Here is a 17,719-nt window from a genome sequence, read left to right on the forward strand (position 1 = left end):
AACCCAACCCTTCTTCCCTCTGACCAACTGACTATCATTCAAACCAACCCTTTTTTCCTCTGACCAACTGACCATCATTCAACCCTTCTTCCCTCTGACCAACTGACCATCATTCAACCCTACTTCCCTCTGACCAACTGACTATCATTCAAACCAACCCTTCTAATTCCCTCTGACCAGCCGGCCATCATTCAACCCAACCCTTCTTCCCTCTGACCAACTGAACATCATTTAAACCAACCCTCTAACTTTACTCTGACCAAATGACAATCATTCAACCTAACCCTTCTAATTTCCTCTGACCAACTGACCACTTTCAACCCTACCATCCTACTTTCCTCTGACCAGCTGACCATCATTCACCCCAACCCTCTTTTCCTCTGACTGACTGACCATCATTCAACCCATCCCTCCTACTTTCCTCTGACCGACTGACCATCATTCAACCCATCCCTCCAACTTTCCTCTGACCATAAATCAAAAGAACCATCCTTTCCTATGACCGACTGACCATTATAAAACCAACCCTCCTACTTTCCTGTGACCGACTGACAATTCTAACCAACCCTTCTAATTTCCTCTGAACGACTGACCATCATTTAAAACAACCGTACTTTTATCTGACCGACTGACCATCAATAAAACGAACCATCCTTTCCTCTGACTGACTGACCATTTAAACCAACCCTACTCTCCTCTGATTCACTGACCATCATTCAACCCAATGCTTCTACTTCCCTTTGACCAACTGACCATCATTCAATTCAACCCTCCTACTTCCCTCTGACTAACTGACCATCATTCAACCCAACCATCCTACTTTCCTCCATTAAACATGTTTCTTTCATGTTTTATTGTTGAAGGTGCTGGCCGATTTGTGTCAGATTTGAAGGTAATGCTTGGCTATGGCATCCCTATCTACTGGAAGATTGCATGGATGTTCATTGCCCCATTTGTCATTGTGGTAAGAAAAATAACCCCAAATCTCTCTTCATACAAAATAATGATGATTTCAATATTAATTATGATTATATTGACGACGATGCTCATGGTTATAATGCTTGAGATTTATATAGGCATTTTTCAACCTAATTAAATACTTGAGGCACTTTTAAAAAAATGGGGGGTGTAATGAAAATGAATAAGTAACTTAACAAATGTAAGAAATAAAATAAGCTCAGCAGGCAGTTCGCTGTAAGATGTAATATGTTGTGCGTTTCATGACCTTATAAATCGCTGCAATACATTATTCAATGCATGTTTTGGATACCTCTCTGAATTTCCTTTTGAATGGTACCAGTTTCATGAAAATTGGTCAACACGTTACGATGCAATGGCCATTGAAAGTTGAAGGTCTCGCCCATTTTTGTTAAAACAAGGAGAAAAAGGTGGGCCGTAGCGCGAGAACCGACAGACCGATTTGACTTTGGTTTTGTGCTTGGACCATGGGGAATTTTATGTGTAACAAATACTGAGAGGGTCGGGTGCGAAATTGCACATTCATTGGGTGAATTGGCATGGAATGACCCTTCCTTCTTCCCCATCTGTGATTGGTTTTAATTCACATTTTGGCGAAAAAAAAATCTATTTTCTGATCCTCATTCCAGCTCTAAAGCAGCGTAATTCAGCATTGTTTTGATCCAATCATGAGCTCTTGTGACATTGCGAGGCGGATTGTGGGGCGGACATCGGGGAAGGCAAAACGGATATGATTTTGGGGTTCTAGCTTGATTGCTAAAATGTCTCCCTCTATAGGTCATATTATGCATTCTCTTTGCCAAAATGATACACGCAATTGAACCGCGGTTCAAAACTTGAATTAAAATATATGTTCAAAAATTTGTGTGTTTTTAAATTCTCGCTCGCCAATCTTGCCGCAAAAATTTCCACTTTTACAGTAGTTTGTTTTTAGACGCACTGTATATCAGTTGTGTCTAAGTTTCCATTTGTATAAAAACCTGATAAAACCACACCATAGTGGGTTGCCAATGGCATTATGTTTTTAGGTTTTCTGTCCAGCATTTTGTTCTTGTGATACCTAAAGGTCCTAAAAGCTAGGAACCAGGTCAATAATACATTGACTTCAATGAGGCTATTCATGAGGTCATACATATTTTATTATCCGCCCGTCCTAGACAGGACGTATTATGGTATCACGCTCGGTGTCCGTTCATCTGTTCGTCCGTCCATCTGTCTGTCTATCAGTAAGTGAACTTTTTTTTGTAAACGCGATAACTTCAGTTTGACTTAACCTATGATCATATGATTTGGTGTGTATGATACTAGCATGGATCCCACAAAGCCTTTTGATTTTCAGGTCAGAAGGTCAAAGGTGAATTCGCCACCTTCCACTTTTCTTGGTTCACCTATAACTCCATTTTCTGCGTTACAGGCGGGCATATTGTGTGCTCGCCTTAGCAACACTCTTGTTAATTAATTATGCAAGTAAGCGTATGAAATGTGCCCAAAATATTTGTGTGTATGTTTTTGCCTTAAATACAATTTATTTAGCTAGTAGAATGCTTATTTTTCATGAGAGTATCAATTTTTACATTTCTAACAAATATCTACCCCAAAAATGCATTTCTTACATGTATGTATTTTACTGTTTTTTTAATTCTTATACATGGATTTCTCTGTTTTTTTAGACCTTTGATTTTTCCAATGAACTTTGTCGCGTACCCTTTTATAGCATAAAGTAAATCCATTTAAACCAACAGAAGTAAAATCAATCATGCATTTATGATTTTTGGTTGAAAAGCACAATTTGCATTGACTTAGTACACAGAATCACGTTTTTAGCACTTATTGGTCTGACATGCACTTACGAAATGTTGCAAAATTTCAGAACCGCGTACCCAAGTGTCACAAATTTGGTCTCAAAAGATGTGCAGGGCTTGAAAGTAAGTCAGCGTGGAGCAGTCAAGAAAATTTGCGTGACAGCGCAGTGACAAAATTTGTCAAGGGGGGGCGGTCAAATTTACCCTCCATTTTATCAAGGGTTAATGAAAGGAAAAAGTATAAGGATACAATAAATAAATGTCTTTTAAAACTGAATACATTTTTCTATTTCATTTACTTTCTTCTAGACTGATACAAAGTTTATTAAGATTGTACTATAGTTTTAAAGGACATGAATTATATTGTTTTGCTAACCATTAGAATCGGGTGATGGGGGACAGTATTGTGACTTTTTACTGTCCTTTTTTTGTCATTCCATAATCAGATCAGGGGGTGTTTCATAAAGATATAAGTGTAACATACCGCCCTTTCACACAACAAAAAAATAGTAATTTGATTATTTGAACGATGATTCCAGTGAAAAATAAGGTTCATAACAAATTTTTAGCATGTGTGAAACCAAACAAGAATATGATTAGAATCATGAGTACATGCAATCATAATTACAATGATGATTCAAGATTCACATGTGAAAAGGCCCTCTGTTAGGTGATATGAAAAGAAAAGTAGCTAGTTCTGAGTTTCATTATAAGACAAAACAGAAAAAGTTCCCACAGACTAAGGCGGCTTGTCAAAGGTGTGCGTGCGTCTTTACCTTTATATTCCACGGCGATCCCGCTCAACGTTCCATTGTCCATTTTTCTTTCCTACGGGTCAGTGCTCTTGCCATTCAAGACGCCACCGTTCCCTTTTGCAGCGAAAACGGAAGCGTGCGCTTTGATCTTTTCTTTTGACACCACCCGGTTGTCTCTCCGATAAGATGTTTCTGCATGAGCGCCCTCTATGTCCACGATATCGGCATTTTAGGCAAACTATTAAACGCCCGATCTCTAGTCACTGATCTGAATATTGTTGTGTCCTTGTATCGGTGTGCGTAGTCCAGTGGGGTATATATTTTCAAAAGTTACGCTTTCACATTTTTTGGGGAGAATTTTTCGTTTCGGGTTTCAGTATATGACAAATTTCAATTAGATTTAGATTTCATTTTTTTAATAGAACAATTAAGCTTTAGCCCTTAATAGCACGAGCATGTTGTTTCATTTTGAAGAACATACCGTTAACATATTGAATTTCTGAAAGTAAGTGTTCAGGCGAGGGTAAGATTTTTTTTCATCACACTGAGCCCACACAGTCAGCATTGTCGGGTGAAGAGGAAAAATATGGAATTTTCCTTAACATCTTTGTAAAAGAAATGCAAAAACCCACGCAAAAGATACAATATAAATCATACCTTGGTCCAAAAATGATGGCATTTAAAGATATACATTGAAACGCTACCGTGACAAAAAATAACAATAAATACATAAAATGCAACCGTTTTTTTTTCTGGAAAAAAGGTTGAAAACTAAGGGCAGCGTTGAAATTCAAATTTGAGCTTAACATAGGCCTATGTTTAATTTAGCCCTCTTATATATATGTTCACTAGCGTACCTACAGGGGGCAGACCCCCCCCCCCCCCCCCCCCCCTGACGAGTCACAACCCATGCAACGGACCTATCCCTGCCCCCCCCCCCCCCGACGAGAAGTTGAAGACCTTTTTTTTTGCTTGTCAATTTGTTTTAGCTGTGAAATGTCCTTTATAGCTGTTGAGGACTCTTTTAAGGCGATTTTGCCCCCCCCCCCATTGTGGAAAATCCGAGGTACGCCACTGCATTTGTTTAAACATTGGAATTCTAGAAACTTATATATCCGCACATAATAAAGATGCCGTGCAAAACAAACGAATAAAATATCATTAATTTGAACTTTAAAAAATAAATTGGATGCTCAAGCTGTCATATCGGTAATTCTAGCTTAAATGCACAATTCTTGAATTTCATTACCCGAAATTCAGAACAAAAAGTACTTTCGTTACTTTTTAAGACCATTACAAAAATCTTTACCTTCGAACGAAATCAAAAGCACTTAAAAATAAATATTGAAATTATCAAAGTTGAGGTAGTCTTGACCATGAATAGAGTTGAGTGTTTATAAAGGAATTAAGCGTCTTCTATTAATCCCATTCTAAACTTTGAATGACCGATGAAAAATATCGCGTGAATTAAAATGAAACTTAACACATTGAAGTGACTCCGACATGACACTGGACAGGAAAATCTATACTATATCTTTTTACCTGTGATCCGTCTTTATTCTCTTATATAAATTTCCCCTGTGATCTAGAGTGCTCTGTGACCTAGTGTTCTTGATTACCATCCAGGAGCCACAGAACCGAAGGGGATCTGGGGCTGAGGCCTCCACAAGTACCATAATTTTATGCATGGTGACCCACCCCTTCAAACCAGTCCGCTCGGGGGAGGGGACTTAATTATTTCTTTCAATTTTCCTGTTCTACATACAATATTCAATTTTGTCAACTTAATTCTGATGGTTCCTTTTTTTATCCAACTTCATTTCTTCCTTTGAATTTTTCTAAAACTTTTCTATACCTATTTTCTTTTAACCTTCACGTTTGACTTGAACAATACGTGTATATTGCCGTTGATTTCTTCTTCCTATCAAATATCTGAATTAATCTGCAATGTGTGTCTGTCAAATTATTGCAAATTAGATTCCCAGTGTCTAAGGTAAACATAATTTACCGACGTAACACGAAAGCCTCTTTGGCCTAGTTTCCCTTCCAACTTTGTACCTCACCTCTTAATTGTATAGCTGCATTCTGTATAGCTTGCATATTCAAATGCGCACCAAAAATAAATTAACGTACAGGAAATGGTATTACCTCGGTCATATTTGCTTTACGGCGGCCATACAGCGAGTCGAAAACAGCCGTTTTATTCATTTTATTCAAATTTCCTATATTTAGCTGGTACAAAAACTGTTAAAATGACTGTTTTCGACTTGCCTTAGAACAAATGTGATCGAGGTATTTAGCATACTAGATCAACAAGGATGGAGTTCATGCTGGTGCGGATCCTGCCGGAGTAACACAATACAATCCAATAAGCGCCGTATTTATTTTGAACAATAGTTGGGCTCTCAAAAGTATTGTGGTCTATTTTGTGACCTCTACTAAAAGAAGTAGTGGGTCTGTACGGGGGTCTATATTCTGCACATGGAGGGTACAGTTATGTAGTGAATCCAGGGGGGATCCGGCCCGTGTGCCGGCCCCCCTTTGAGAGCCATTATCAATTTTGTTAATGTAAATATGCCATTTTACACAAGTGTGCCCCCTTTGAAACTCACAACATGTATTTTAATGAGAATATGTCGTTCATACCCAAATGAGGACCTTCACTTTAGCCTGGTAAACACCCCTTTTCAAAATATATTTGGTTATTAAAATCCCGGGGGGGGGCCACTTCCATTCACGAGTGGATACCATGCGCGACCATGGGGTCTCGAAAAGCACCCTAAACACGTAATTTCCATTTTCTGAAAATGCACCCCTTAACAAGTATTGGCGTTTGAAACCCTACCCTTTACAAGTATTGGAAACAAAACGATACTCTTGGCAAATGTTCCCTGAAATGAACCCCTAAACAAGTAAAGGAATGTTTTATTGTAACGGGTCCTTCGGTCGTCGGCTTGACCTTATTCGGTTTAGAACGACCCCACCTTCGATCTACACCTCGCGCAAATCGGACCCTAAACACGAAGTGTTGGGGCAAAAAAGACATCCTTTATAAAACATTCTATCTTTGTTTTATCATCCCCGCAAATTCGACCCTAAACACGTAATTTTCCTTGCGAAATAGATACCCTTCTTTCATTATTTTTGTGTTTTTGACACCCTTATCACGTTACGTACGTAAAGTGCCCTATCGTGAAAAAGACATCCTTTTTACGTGTTTTTTGGTCGCGCATGGTATCCACTCGTCAATGTAAGTGCCCCCCCCCCCCCCGGGATTAAAATGCACAGAGAGATGGTAGGCAATAAATATAACTCGAATGTTTACATTAAGAGTAGACCTATCATGCCTATAAAGAGGGAATTTACATGCTTAATTAAAAATGTGTTGATAAAATATCATTCGAACGTTATGTTATAATCTGCTTCGCCAAGCAGGTTTTATGTAATATTGCTCTTTATAAAGGCAAGCATTAAACTACATTAAATGTCGAAATGTTGAGAAATATATTGGAAACCATATCAAAATGCACATTACGAAAAGAAACCAAATCAAGGTTCTAGTATATATGGGGACAAAACGAGAACAAGAGAACTACCCATTTGATGCTAATTGTAATTCCCCGAAAGCCGGACGTTGAAAATGACATGGGCCAGTGCATTGCAAGCTGTATTTAACGGCTTACCCCATTGTCAAGGTAGATTTAAATTACCCCATTCTTGATTGCGGAGATTACCCTATATTCTTGAACATATAGAGGTGGTCTGAGTGGTGGCGGATTTCAATAGAAAGATGACCTCTTGATTGGTATATAGGGGTATGTCAAGGGGAGATTATCAGCGCTGGTGACTGTCTTGTTACTTTGATGTTCCCCGATGTGCCTTCTATTCGAAAACCGTGTTTGCAACTAATCCCAATTATGAGACTATTTGGCATCAAAATGAAAGCCTAACTGCACCTTTTTCATAGACTTCGTTTGAAAATAAAATACTTACATTTAAGGTAAAATTGGAATATAAGAAGGCGCTTTATAATATGGTAAACCAAATATTGTCACTTTTAAGCTTTATTCTTTAAATCAAATGTAAAATTAAATGTAAAATAATCTCACAAGCCTAATCTAAATAGTGCGAGCGCGAAGCGCCCGCTTTTTTAAAATTTTGTATTTCATGTATTTTGTCCTAAAATAGCATTCTGGCAATGCTTCTGATCCTAAACGAGATGAATGAATTTAGTACGCATTGATCGTTCTGATAAAAAAAGGAATCTGTTAACGGCTGCTCGTAATTATCCGTAAATTAAAACGTTACATATTTCAACAATTAGATAATGCGAGCGCGAAGCGTGAGCTGAAAATATTTACTTTTCTACCTGAAGAATGTAAGTTCTAAGCAATTTTTGTAATCATGAAAAAGGTACATACATAACTAAGTAATCGATGCGAGCGCGAAGCGCAAGCGGAAAATTTGAGATTTGTAGGAGAATTGTGAGTGGATATGGATCACATTTAAAAAGGAACATATATGATTCATTATTATTACTTTGAGTTTTGACATAGGGCCGGAAAATTCTAAGAACAATATTCCATCATATGAAAATTATGACTGTCTTCCTATTTCTCTTATCAAATCGCGAGATGAAACTTTTTGATATTCCATTCTGAAAAAGGGACAATTTATCATTAAATTAATTTATTAATCTAATAAGCCTAATCAGAGCGCGAAATCTGTCAATATTATAGCACTTCTATAATTATGAATAAGATGCATGAGTTGATATATTTTCAAAAATCAATGTGCGCGCAAATCGCCAGCCGAAAATTGTTGATAAAATGTCATAAAATGGAGATTTTAATTAGTTTGTAATATAATTAATATTGAAATTTTCATAACTCACCAATCAAAATGCGAGCGTGCAGCGCTAGCTAATATGTTTTCACAATCTGACATGAATAGGGATATTTTGATAACTAAAATAGAATACAGGAAAATAATAGGTACCTGACAAATCAAATTTTGTGAGCGCGCAGCGGGAGCAGAAAATGTTAATATTCAGACAATAAATTTTTTTTTTTCAGAACACTTTTTAAAAATGAAAGTTCGATTTCCGAGTTAAAATATGTTATGTATATTGACTTAAAAATTTGATATTTTAAGTTCCATATGTGTAAATCACCTAAAAGGCAATGCGAGCGCGAAGCATGAGCGAAAATTTTATTTAATGACATGAAAGAATTCTTTTTAATTGTTTTTCCCTCATCTTATTTATTCAATCGTTGTCCTCCTATGTTTTTTCTCCTCTCTTTTCCTTTTTTTCTTTCTTTCGCCGTTTTTTTTGCTCCGCCAATAGAGGGAGGGGCGGGCCCCTTGCCCCCCCCCTAGATCCAACTCAGGAACAATCTAACAGAAAGTACTAAACAAGCAGATTCAAGAGAGAAATTCAATTTTTTTTTTTTTTTTTTTTTGGGGGGGGGGGTAAATAGCCTTTCCCGCCGCATGTGAAGCCCCCTATCGTTTACAGCCTACTGTTAACTGTGCAACTACTTTAATTTTTGGTGAAATTCATTCTCTCTTTCTATTTGTTCCGTAGCGTTTAGATACATGTTTTGTGCTTCACTTGTAAGTGGTATACAAATAATGTAAATTCCTATTAATGGCGTGCGCTTCCCGATCTCCTTATCGAAATCAATATTAATGAAAGAGCACAATATTGTTCTCGCTCTAATGGAGGGGGGGGGGGGTCAGTGTTCTATCAAGCAAAAGACGTAGGCCTATATGTGCATAAGTTCATACCATTGGTGTAATGATAAAGAACCTGATGAATTCTGTTTTTGTATATCAACGTTATCATAAAGTTAATACAAATGACAATCAATATGATTCAGACGTACACCGCTTTAACTGATATAACATGCATCCAGAAATCGAAATGTCCGATGAATTCAAAACGTACGTAGCAGGAATGCCATGCAATTCGGATGTTACAGCACTCTAAAATTAGAATAATCTCGTATTACAAATGTCAATTTTGCTAAAAATGCACATAAACTCATAACTTGATAGACTCTTGGGGATGATATCGTTGATATAAGAATCGCATCGACCGCGATATGCAATCAATTTTTATACTGCATCGGACTTGACACCCGGGGGGGGGGGGCACTTCCATTCACGAGTGGATACCATGCGCGACCATGGGGTCTCGAAAAGCACCCTAAACACGTAATTTCCATATTCTGAAAATGTACCCCTTAACAAGTACTGGCGTGTGAAACCCTACCCTTAACAAGTATTGGAAACAAAACGATACTCTTGGCAAATGTTCCCTGAAATGAACCCCTAAATAACAAGTAAAGGAATGTTTTATTGTTACGGGTCCTTCGGTCGTCGGCTTTACCTTATTTGGTTTAGTACGACCCCACCTTCTACACCTCGCGCAAATCGGACCCTAAACACGAAGTGTTGGGGCAAAAAAGACATCCTTTATAAAACATTCTATCTTTGTTTTATCATCCCCGCAAATTCGACCCTAAACACGTAATTTTCCTAGCAAAATAGATACCCTTTTTTCATTATTTTTGTGTTTTTGACACCCTTATCACGTTACGTACGTAACGTGCCCTATCGTGAAAAAGACATCCTTTTTACGTGTTTTTTTTGGTCGCGCATGGTATCCACTCGTCAATGTAAGTGCCCCCCCCCCGGGACTTGACATCCCGCAAAATCTTTCCCATAATTAGATTGCTATCCATTCTCTTTCTTTTTAATCTAAATATAATCTATGTCTTTCAGGATCATGATATGAAAACCCTTTTATAACAAACATGATAAAGGAAAAACGCGTCTCAAGTTATACATGGTTCATTGCCTCAAATATACCAATCATCTTCGCTTGTTAATGTTTACATTATCACTGATATTATTATTCATGTTATTCGTATTATCATGTCCATTAATATCACTTCAAAGTTCTAATTATCACCATCATCATCACTGTTATCATTCATTCATTATCTATTTCCAATCGTTCTCCAGTATCAATTTATAGTTTATATCATTAAAAAATATGAAAGATAATAGTAACGATTATGGTGATGTTGGTAATCATGAACATTATATCCGTTCTGTGAGATAATTTATGCGATTTTACACGCTAATCGCTCCTCGATGATGGTGAAAGAAATCTTTTAAATAGCACAACAGAAGTCGGGATGGGAGTTACTGCATACACGTACTTTAATACACTACATTATTACAAAAGATTCCCCATCGGGCGGGCCAACGGTCTTTTGAAGTAGGTTTATCTATTGAAATTACGACAATAATCACGACAGCGGATATGGGGAATTAAAGACTGTGAGCGTCTAGCTCTCTCATTGTTTTCTGTGGCGAACCCGCTGAGCATGCTATTGTCAATGATTCTCTACTATACGGGTGAGTGATCTTGCTCTTTCATGATCATAGGCCTGGGCAATGACTAAGAACAGTTCGATGAGTATCAATGCCAAGCAATCCTGAAAGGTCAATAATGTTCAATTCTCTTGATGGAGAAGTTTATATCATGGCCCTATTTGCTTTGGCTTTTAGGCCAGTAAGTGTACCAACTAATATTAGTTATAAATAAATAATCACGTTCCATCTATTTTAGAGTAATGATCTGATGCTAATATATCACTCTACATGTCTCCCTGCAGCTTACGGCCCCATATCTTCACCCGTAAGGTACAGAATTTTGAAGCTTAAATTATTGAACATAATGGCATCCTAGTATTGTAATCATGTAATCACTGCAATATAGATAAAAACATTAATTTAATTCTACTCACATTGATTTTACTTTAGAACAAACTCACCCCCCCCTCTTCTATTTCTTCTGTTTCTCCGTCGTTATTCTTCTTTTCCACCTTATTATTCTTCTTGTTCTCATCCTTCGCCCCCTTCTTCATCTACTCTTCTTACTCCTTCTTTTCTTTATCTTTTTTTCTTCTTCATATCCTTAGTCGTCTTTCATTATTCTTTTTTCTCCACCTCATTCTTTTCTGCTGCTTCTTTCTTTTCCCTCCTCCCCCTTTTCTACGTCTCCTCTCTCTTCTTGTTCTTCTGCCCACCTGCTCTTCTTATACGTCTCCTACTGCTTTTCCTTCGTTCTTCTTCTTTTTCTTCTTGCATCTCCTTTTTTTCTCTATCTTTGTTTTTCCTCTCCATATATCCTTCCTCATCTCTCATTATTATTATCATCCCTTTTTACTGCTCCCCCATTCTACATGTACGTCTGCTTCTCCTTGGTAATTCTCAGTCTTCTCCTCCTTTTTCCAATTCTTCCCCTGGGCAATTCCACAGGTTGGGACAAATCTGTAACGTGAGTAACCGACACATTCCAAAGATTTGCCAGGAGCATAATAGAATTTCCCAAGTTTTGTTTTTATACAAAGGATAGTCAGACTGTGTACTTTGTTGTGATACGGAGATGTTTAGTTCCTATCAATAATAATGGAGTTACAGCTCCAAGTATGAGTCAAGGTTTCTCAAATGTAACGTGAGTAACCGTGGAATAGCCCCCCTCATCTTTTTCTTGTTTCCTTTCGGGGTCGGGCCGGCCGTTACGAGGCTGTAAATTACACATCATGGGTATAATAGCTCTTTCTTACTTTTCTTCCTGCTTTTCGTAGTTTCTATCAAGAAACACTTTTTTCTGCAGGTTGTCAAAAAATAGGGGGGGCCGGGGCCGGCTCGGCCCCCTCCTGGATCCGCGCCTGCACTTATCTTTGTAGAATAATGAAATCGCCGCTCAATATCGATAATTCTGATGATTGCTAAAACATGTGAGGGTGCCGTGGCCGAGTGGTCTAAGGCGCCTGGCTATACATGGAAAGTCCGGGGTTCGATCCCCGGCTACGACACCTGTGCTCTTTTATCCTGCATTCAAATAAATGGAAATGCTTCACGCATTATTTGTAACTAGGTGTGTACTTGTTTTTTTTTTTTTTTTTTTAAAGCATACGTGGTACAGTGTGTTATAATATTGCCTCAAAAATACCTGACATTTGATGGAATTCTGTGCTTATATCGGTCATTTCTCAGCACTTTTACCATTTTCTTTCACAGGGCTATTTGGCAAATATTTTTCATTTATACAAACAAACACTTCGTTGGTAAAATTCATTGCATTCTGATCGAACTAATTTTCTGATCGTTACCACAATTGGTATTTATCTTTAATTCCGAACATTACGTTTAATACGTTAAACCAATTAAATGAAGTTATACTTTAGTCTGTTATATGTTTTTATGTTGTACACTCATGCCCCGAGAGGGGATCGATAGTGTGAATAAAATGTAAATCTAAATCAGGGGTGGATCCAGCCTCCGCCAATAGGGGAGGATGATTTCATTTTTCACCCATATTTTCCCCGATCGGCCGCCCAAGGTTGATATTTGTTTATTTCTTTGAATTGGTTGTCCCAGTAGCGTAATGATTATTAAAGTTATTTTCTAAGTCTTCGCCTCATCTTATTCACTCGCCTTCCTCCTCTTATGTTTCCCCTTCTTTTTCTCCTCTCTTTTTCTTTCTTTCCCCTTTTTTTGCTCCGCCAATAGGGGGGGGGGGGGCGGGCCCTATGTAAATGTAAATCCAACCAAGAATTGGGTCTATACAACATAATGTCTAAAGGTCGGTGGCGGATCCATGACAGGGGGGGAAATTAGGTTCGCTTTCAAGGGGGGGGGGCACTCTTCTGTTTTGGCTGCATTTTGCATTACAAATTTTAATTGTGCCTCTCATAATGGGGGGGGGGTAGAAAGGTAACGGAAATTTGAGGATGCTGATTCATTCATGGCATACAATATTCAAATAGACGACCACAATTTCGTAAATATCCAGTCCACGCGCATGCGTACTCTCATTCCGAAGACGCAAGTCATGAATTTTGGGGAAAATGTTTTTAACCCCCCCCCCCCCCCCACCTGATCACGAATTCTGCGAGAACACAACTCTGCTTTCTCATGAATATTGATTTCGATGCAGAAGCAGCAATCGGGATGCGCACGCATTTGGTCAAACAACGAAAAAAAAAAAGATTAATATTAATCGATGACAGTCGTTTTTAACACAATCGGACATTGATGTCGAGGGACATGGAATCGCTTATCTGGAGAACCCCTCTCAAATTTCCGAGTTTTTTCCCACTCTTTCAACTGTATTTCCTCCATTTTTTTTCTCACCCTTCCTCTTTTTCCATCCCAATATTATTTTCTTATTTCTCTCTATTTCCCCTTCCTTTCCTCTCCCTTTGACTTCTTAGTTTTCTTTTTCCTCTTTTCACAATCTCTTTTGGTCCCGCTTCTTTACAACATGGAGATAAAGAAAATTAAGAGACAATATGTTATCATGGGGAAATTGTTGCCCGTCAAAAATTTTTAGAAACTATTTAAAACAGTTTCTAATAAATCTTTGATCTATCTATGCCTAATAGTTTCAAGCTGTTCCGGTCATATTTATTTTATCATTCTATTTCCTTCTGGTTTTTTTTTGGAGGGGGGGGGGCTCTCGACACTTGTTTGAGATGCGAGTAATAATTAATATTCTAAGTCGACGTGAATTATACGAATGGCTTGGGCCTACGAAACGAAAATATGTGGAATCTTATTTTCCCACCTAAAACATCATGAATAGACTCTCTTCCAATTGCAAAAAAGAGGTTTTCATGTTTATTGCAGCAAATTCGTAAGATCAGTAACGATTAATGACATGTGCGTGATTTTTTATTAAGCTACCGTGGCTTTATGAATGCACCAGAACTTCCATTATAGATGCGAACCACAGTTCAGAACAGTGACGCGAAATCTCGATCCAACAGTCAATATGAACATGATGAAGGCACACATTTGTTTTGGTCGTAGAGGGAGCTATTTAGAATAAATTCTTCGGCCTTTCGACAGAAATTAAGACTTGCAGGAAAGACGAACAAAAGAACGGTGGCATCAAAGGGCCTTTGATGGCGACCGTTCTTTTGAAGAGAAGGGAACGTTGGGCGGGAAAGCCGAAGCGAAAACCCGGATGCGGGAAGAACGATGAAGAACGGTGCATGGACTTTTGACATGCTACCTAAACTAGGTTAATGGTTTTTAAATTATCTGCGATGAGCATTGACTATGCTGGGCAAAAATAATCAAAATATTTTGGGAAATTAGAAAAGGCCAAATGATAGCCAACTTGCTTATACATGTTTGCCCTCTTTTGCTACTGAACTATTTTCATTGTGTATCAGAAGGTATCTCTTGTTTTTTTAAATTTAAAGTATTCCTTTTGATATAATGCCTGCCGTGTAGGTTTAAAGGTTGTTCATAAGGTTAGTTTCCGGAGGTATATCCTTTATTTAGTTTGTACAGCTTGGAAAGTAATTTGTTTGCTTTCCCGTCCACAAGTATTTACTCAGAGAGGTATAAATTTCCTAAAGGTCATTATTCCAAAAATCTTCAACTGCCATTCCTCAAATTGGCAACCATGTCAGTATTTATTATTTTGTCCACATTTATTTTTTTTTAATCTACTTTATTTTAGTCGTAAAAATAAATAATTGCAAGGCTTTCATTAAAATTTCCAATATAATTGATACTTATTCATTCCTAGGAATACAACTATGGCAATAGCAAATATATATAGTATATTCATAGTTTTGATTAAAAATACATGCAGAATACAATAACAGAAGAGAAAGATAATACACACAATAAATCAAGGTTCTATTAAATGATTCTCCCTTATTATCAGGACCAATGTTAATAGAACATAAAACTGTTTGATGAAGTAGCCAAACTGGAATACCGTGCTTTATGAAGCACATATTAACTTCCAAGAGAAGGTGTAATAGCAAAACATTTGATGAAATTTTGTTTTAATTCTTTGCAGTTCATTTTCATCTTCTTCTGTGTGGTGTATCAACCATTGATCTATGATGCAAGCTATACATATCCTCGGTGGGGTGAGACCCTCGGATGGCTAATGGCTCTCTCTGCCATGATCTGGATCCCGGGATACTTCGCCTTCTACTTCCTATTCAAAGCAGAGGGATCAGTTCGTCAGGTAAATAAACTCATCTTTAACATTTTAATTTATTCATTATTTACAGAGTTCTTCACTTGATTCTTTGTGGTCTCCCTTGTCCAAAGAAATCATTTTCTTGTTTGTACATCAATGATAACATCTTTAAGAATAAAGTTTCAACTTCAAGAACGGCTCTTTTGTAGAAAGAGAATTAAATTCTTGAAACAAGCTAGCTTGTGTGAAAAAAGCAATGTTAAGAATTAGATCAGTGAAAGTTTGTGAAAAATTGAAGTAGCGATAAGAAAGTTATAAGCATTTGAATGTCAAGAATCCATGTGCTGTGTAAGAGATAAAAAATATATTTATGAGATGAAAACGCGACCAAGACATGTGTTGTCACACATGCATAACTCTCCATTTTAATAGAAAAAAGAATAACCCATGCTCATTCTAATAATAGCACAAACTCTTGATCCAAGATAACAATGTTAAACCGCTATTCCATGTCATCCCATAAAAAACGGACACCTGATATATATATATTTGATAAAAGAGACATTTCAAGTGAAAAAAATGTACAAATGTGATATAGAATGTTTAACTTGATTGTTTGTGAACAGAGATTCGAGGCATGCATCTCACCATCAGAGAAATGGGGACCGTTACGTAACGAGGATCGGATGAAAGCAGGTTATCCACTCCTTGAAGGACATGATGCTGATGATATCAACCAGGCTAATATTTAACAACCACTTCACTGCCTTCTTTTGAGTAGCATGCTTCTCTCAGCGGTGTGTTCACATTTTATTGCACTCGATGTAAAACAGAGTACCATTATGGTTGTCAGCTATCTGTGACTTTGGTCTGCATTTTGAATGATAGCTATGTAGAAATGTTAATGTAGTTCGCTTCCAATTATTCTCAAATGACAAGACAAATGATATCACAATGAGGTATTTCAATTATCATATTTTGATTCTTTCCTCTCCAGCAAAACAAAAATTACAATTCTAACTGAAAAATTGAACGTGGAGTGGTTTGTTACATGAGATGAGTTAATATTCACATTGGACAGCCTGTGACTTCTTGTCAATCAATATTTTGATTGTACTTAAAATTGATTTCAGTATAATATTTTTAAAACACTCAAAGATAGTCAAGGTCAGTTTGATAGGGCATATCCTTTAGAACTTATTCTCAGGACTAAAGCCCTTTAACCTTTTTAAAGGTCAAGTCCACCTCAGAAAAATGCTGATTTGAATCAATAGAGAAAAATCAGACAAGCACAATGCTGAAAATTTCATCAAAATCGGATGTAAAATAAGAAAGTTATGACATTTCAAAGTTTCGCTTATTTTTAACAAAATAGTTGTGAACGAGCCAGTTACATTTAAATGAGAGAGTCAATGTTGTCACTCACTATTTCTTTTGTTTTTTTATTGTTTGAATTATGCAATATTTCAATTTTTATGAATTTGATGATAAGGACCTCCTTGCCTGAAGCACAAAATGTTGAAATAATGGAATTCCACGTGTTCAGGGAGAAATGAAATTTTATTCCACATGACAATGACAAAAAAATCAAAATATTTCATATAATAATAATATACAAAAGAAATAGTGAGTGAGTGATGTCATCAGGTCCCTCTTTGCATACTGACCGAGATGTGCATATAACTGTTATGTGAAATGAAGCGATACTTTAAAATGTCATAACTTTCTTATTTTACATCCGATTTTGATGAACTTTTCAGTGTTATGCTGGTTGAATTTTTTTGTTTTTATTCAAATCAAGTTTTTGTTGGGGTGGACTTGTCCTTTAAGATTGGATCCAGAGAGCTTGAATAATTTTGCACAAATATGTACATGTATTATTTTCTTTTTAAGTTTAACGTATCATAAGAGGAGGCTGATTTAGTTCTTATACTGGAAGACTTAATCCATCACTTTCAAAGTCATTTTTAGCTCATATCCGGCCCGAAGGGCAAGATGAGCTTATGCCATGGCGTGGCGTCCATTGTCTGTCGTCTGTCCACAATTTCAAAATGCTACTTCTTTGCCATTTCAAGTCCGATTTCAATTCTGTTTGCTTTATATGATAGCACTAGGTAAGGGATTCAAAATGTCTGCACAGAATTTTGGAA

General features: G+C 37.2%; 1 protein-coding gene across 1 annotated transcript in view; it reads left to right on the forward strand.

The window, feature by feature from the left end:
- Positions 1-16,793, forward strand: part of LOC121414944 (sodium- and chloride-dependent glycine transporter 1-like) — a 126,849-nt gene extending 110,056 nt beyond the window's left edge. The window contains exons 11-13 of the mRNA XM_041607993.1: positions 864-964; positions 15,441-15,614; positions 16,196-16,793. Of these exons, the coding sequence (XP_041463927.1) occupies positions 864-964; positions 15,441-15,614; positions 16,196-16,321 (401 nt within the window). The 3' untranslated portion in view covers positions 16,322-16,793. The remainder of the gene's footprint in view (positions 1-863; positions 965-15,440; positions 15,615-16,195) is intronic.
- Positions 16,794-17,719: the final 926 nt, after the last annotated feature.

The sequence above is a fragment of the Lytechinus variegatus genome, chromosome 1, assembly GCF_018143015.1.
Source record: "Lytechinus variegatus isolate NC3 chromosome 1, Lvar_3.0, whole genome shotgun sequence".
Lineage (NCBI taxonomy): Eukaryota > Metazoa > Echinodermata > Echinoidea > Temnopleuroida > Toxopneustidae > Lytechinus > Lytechinus variegatus.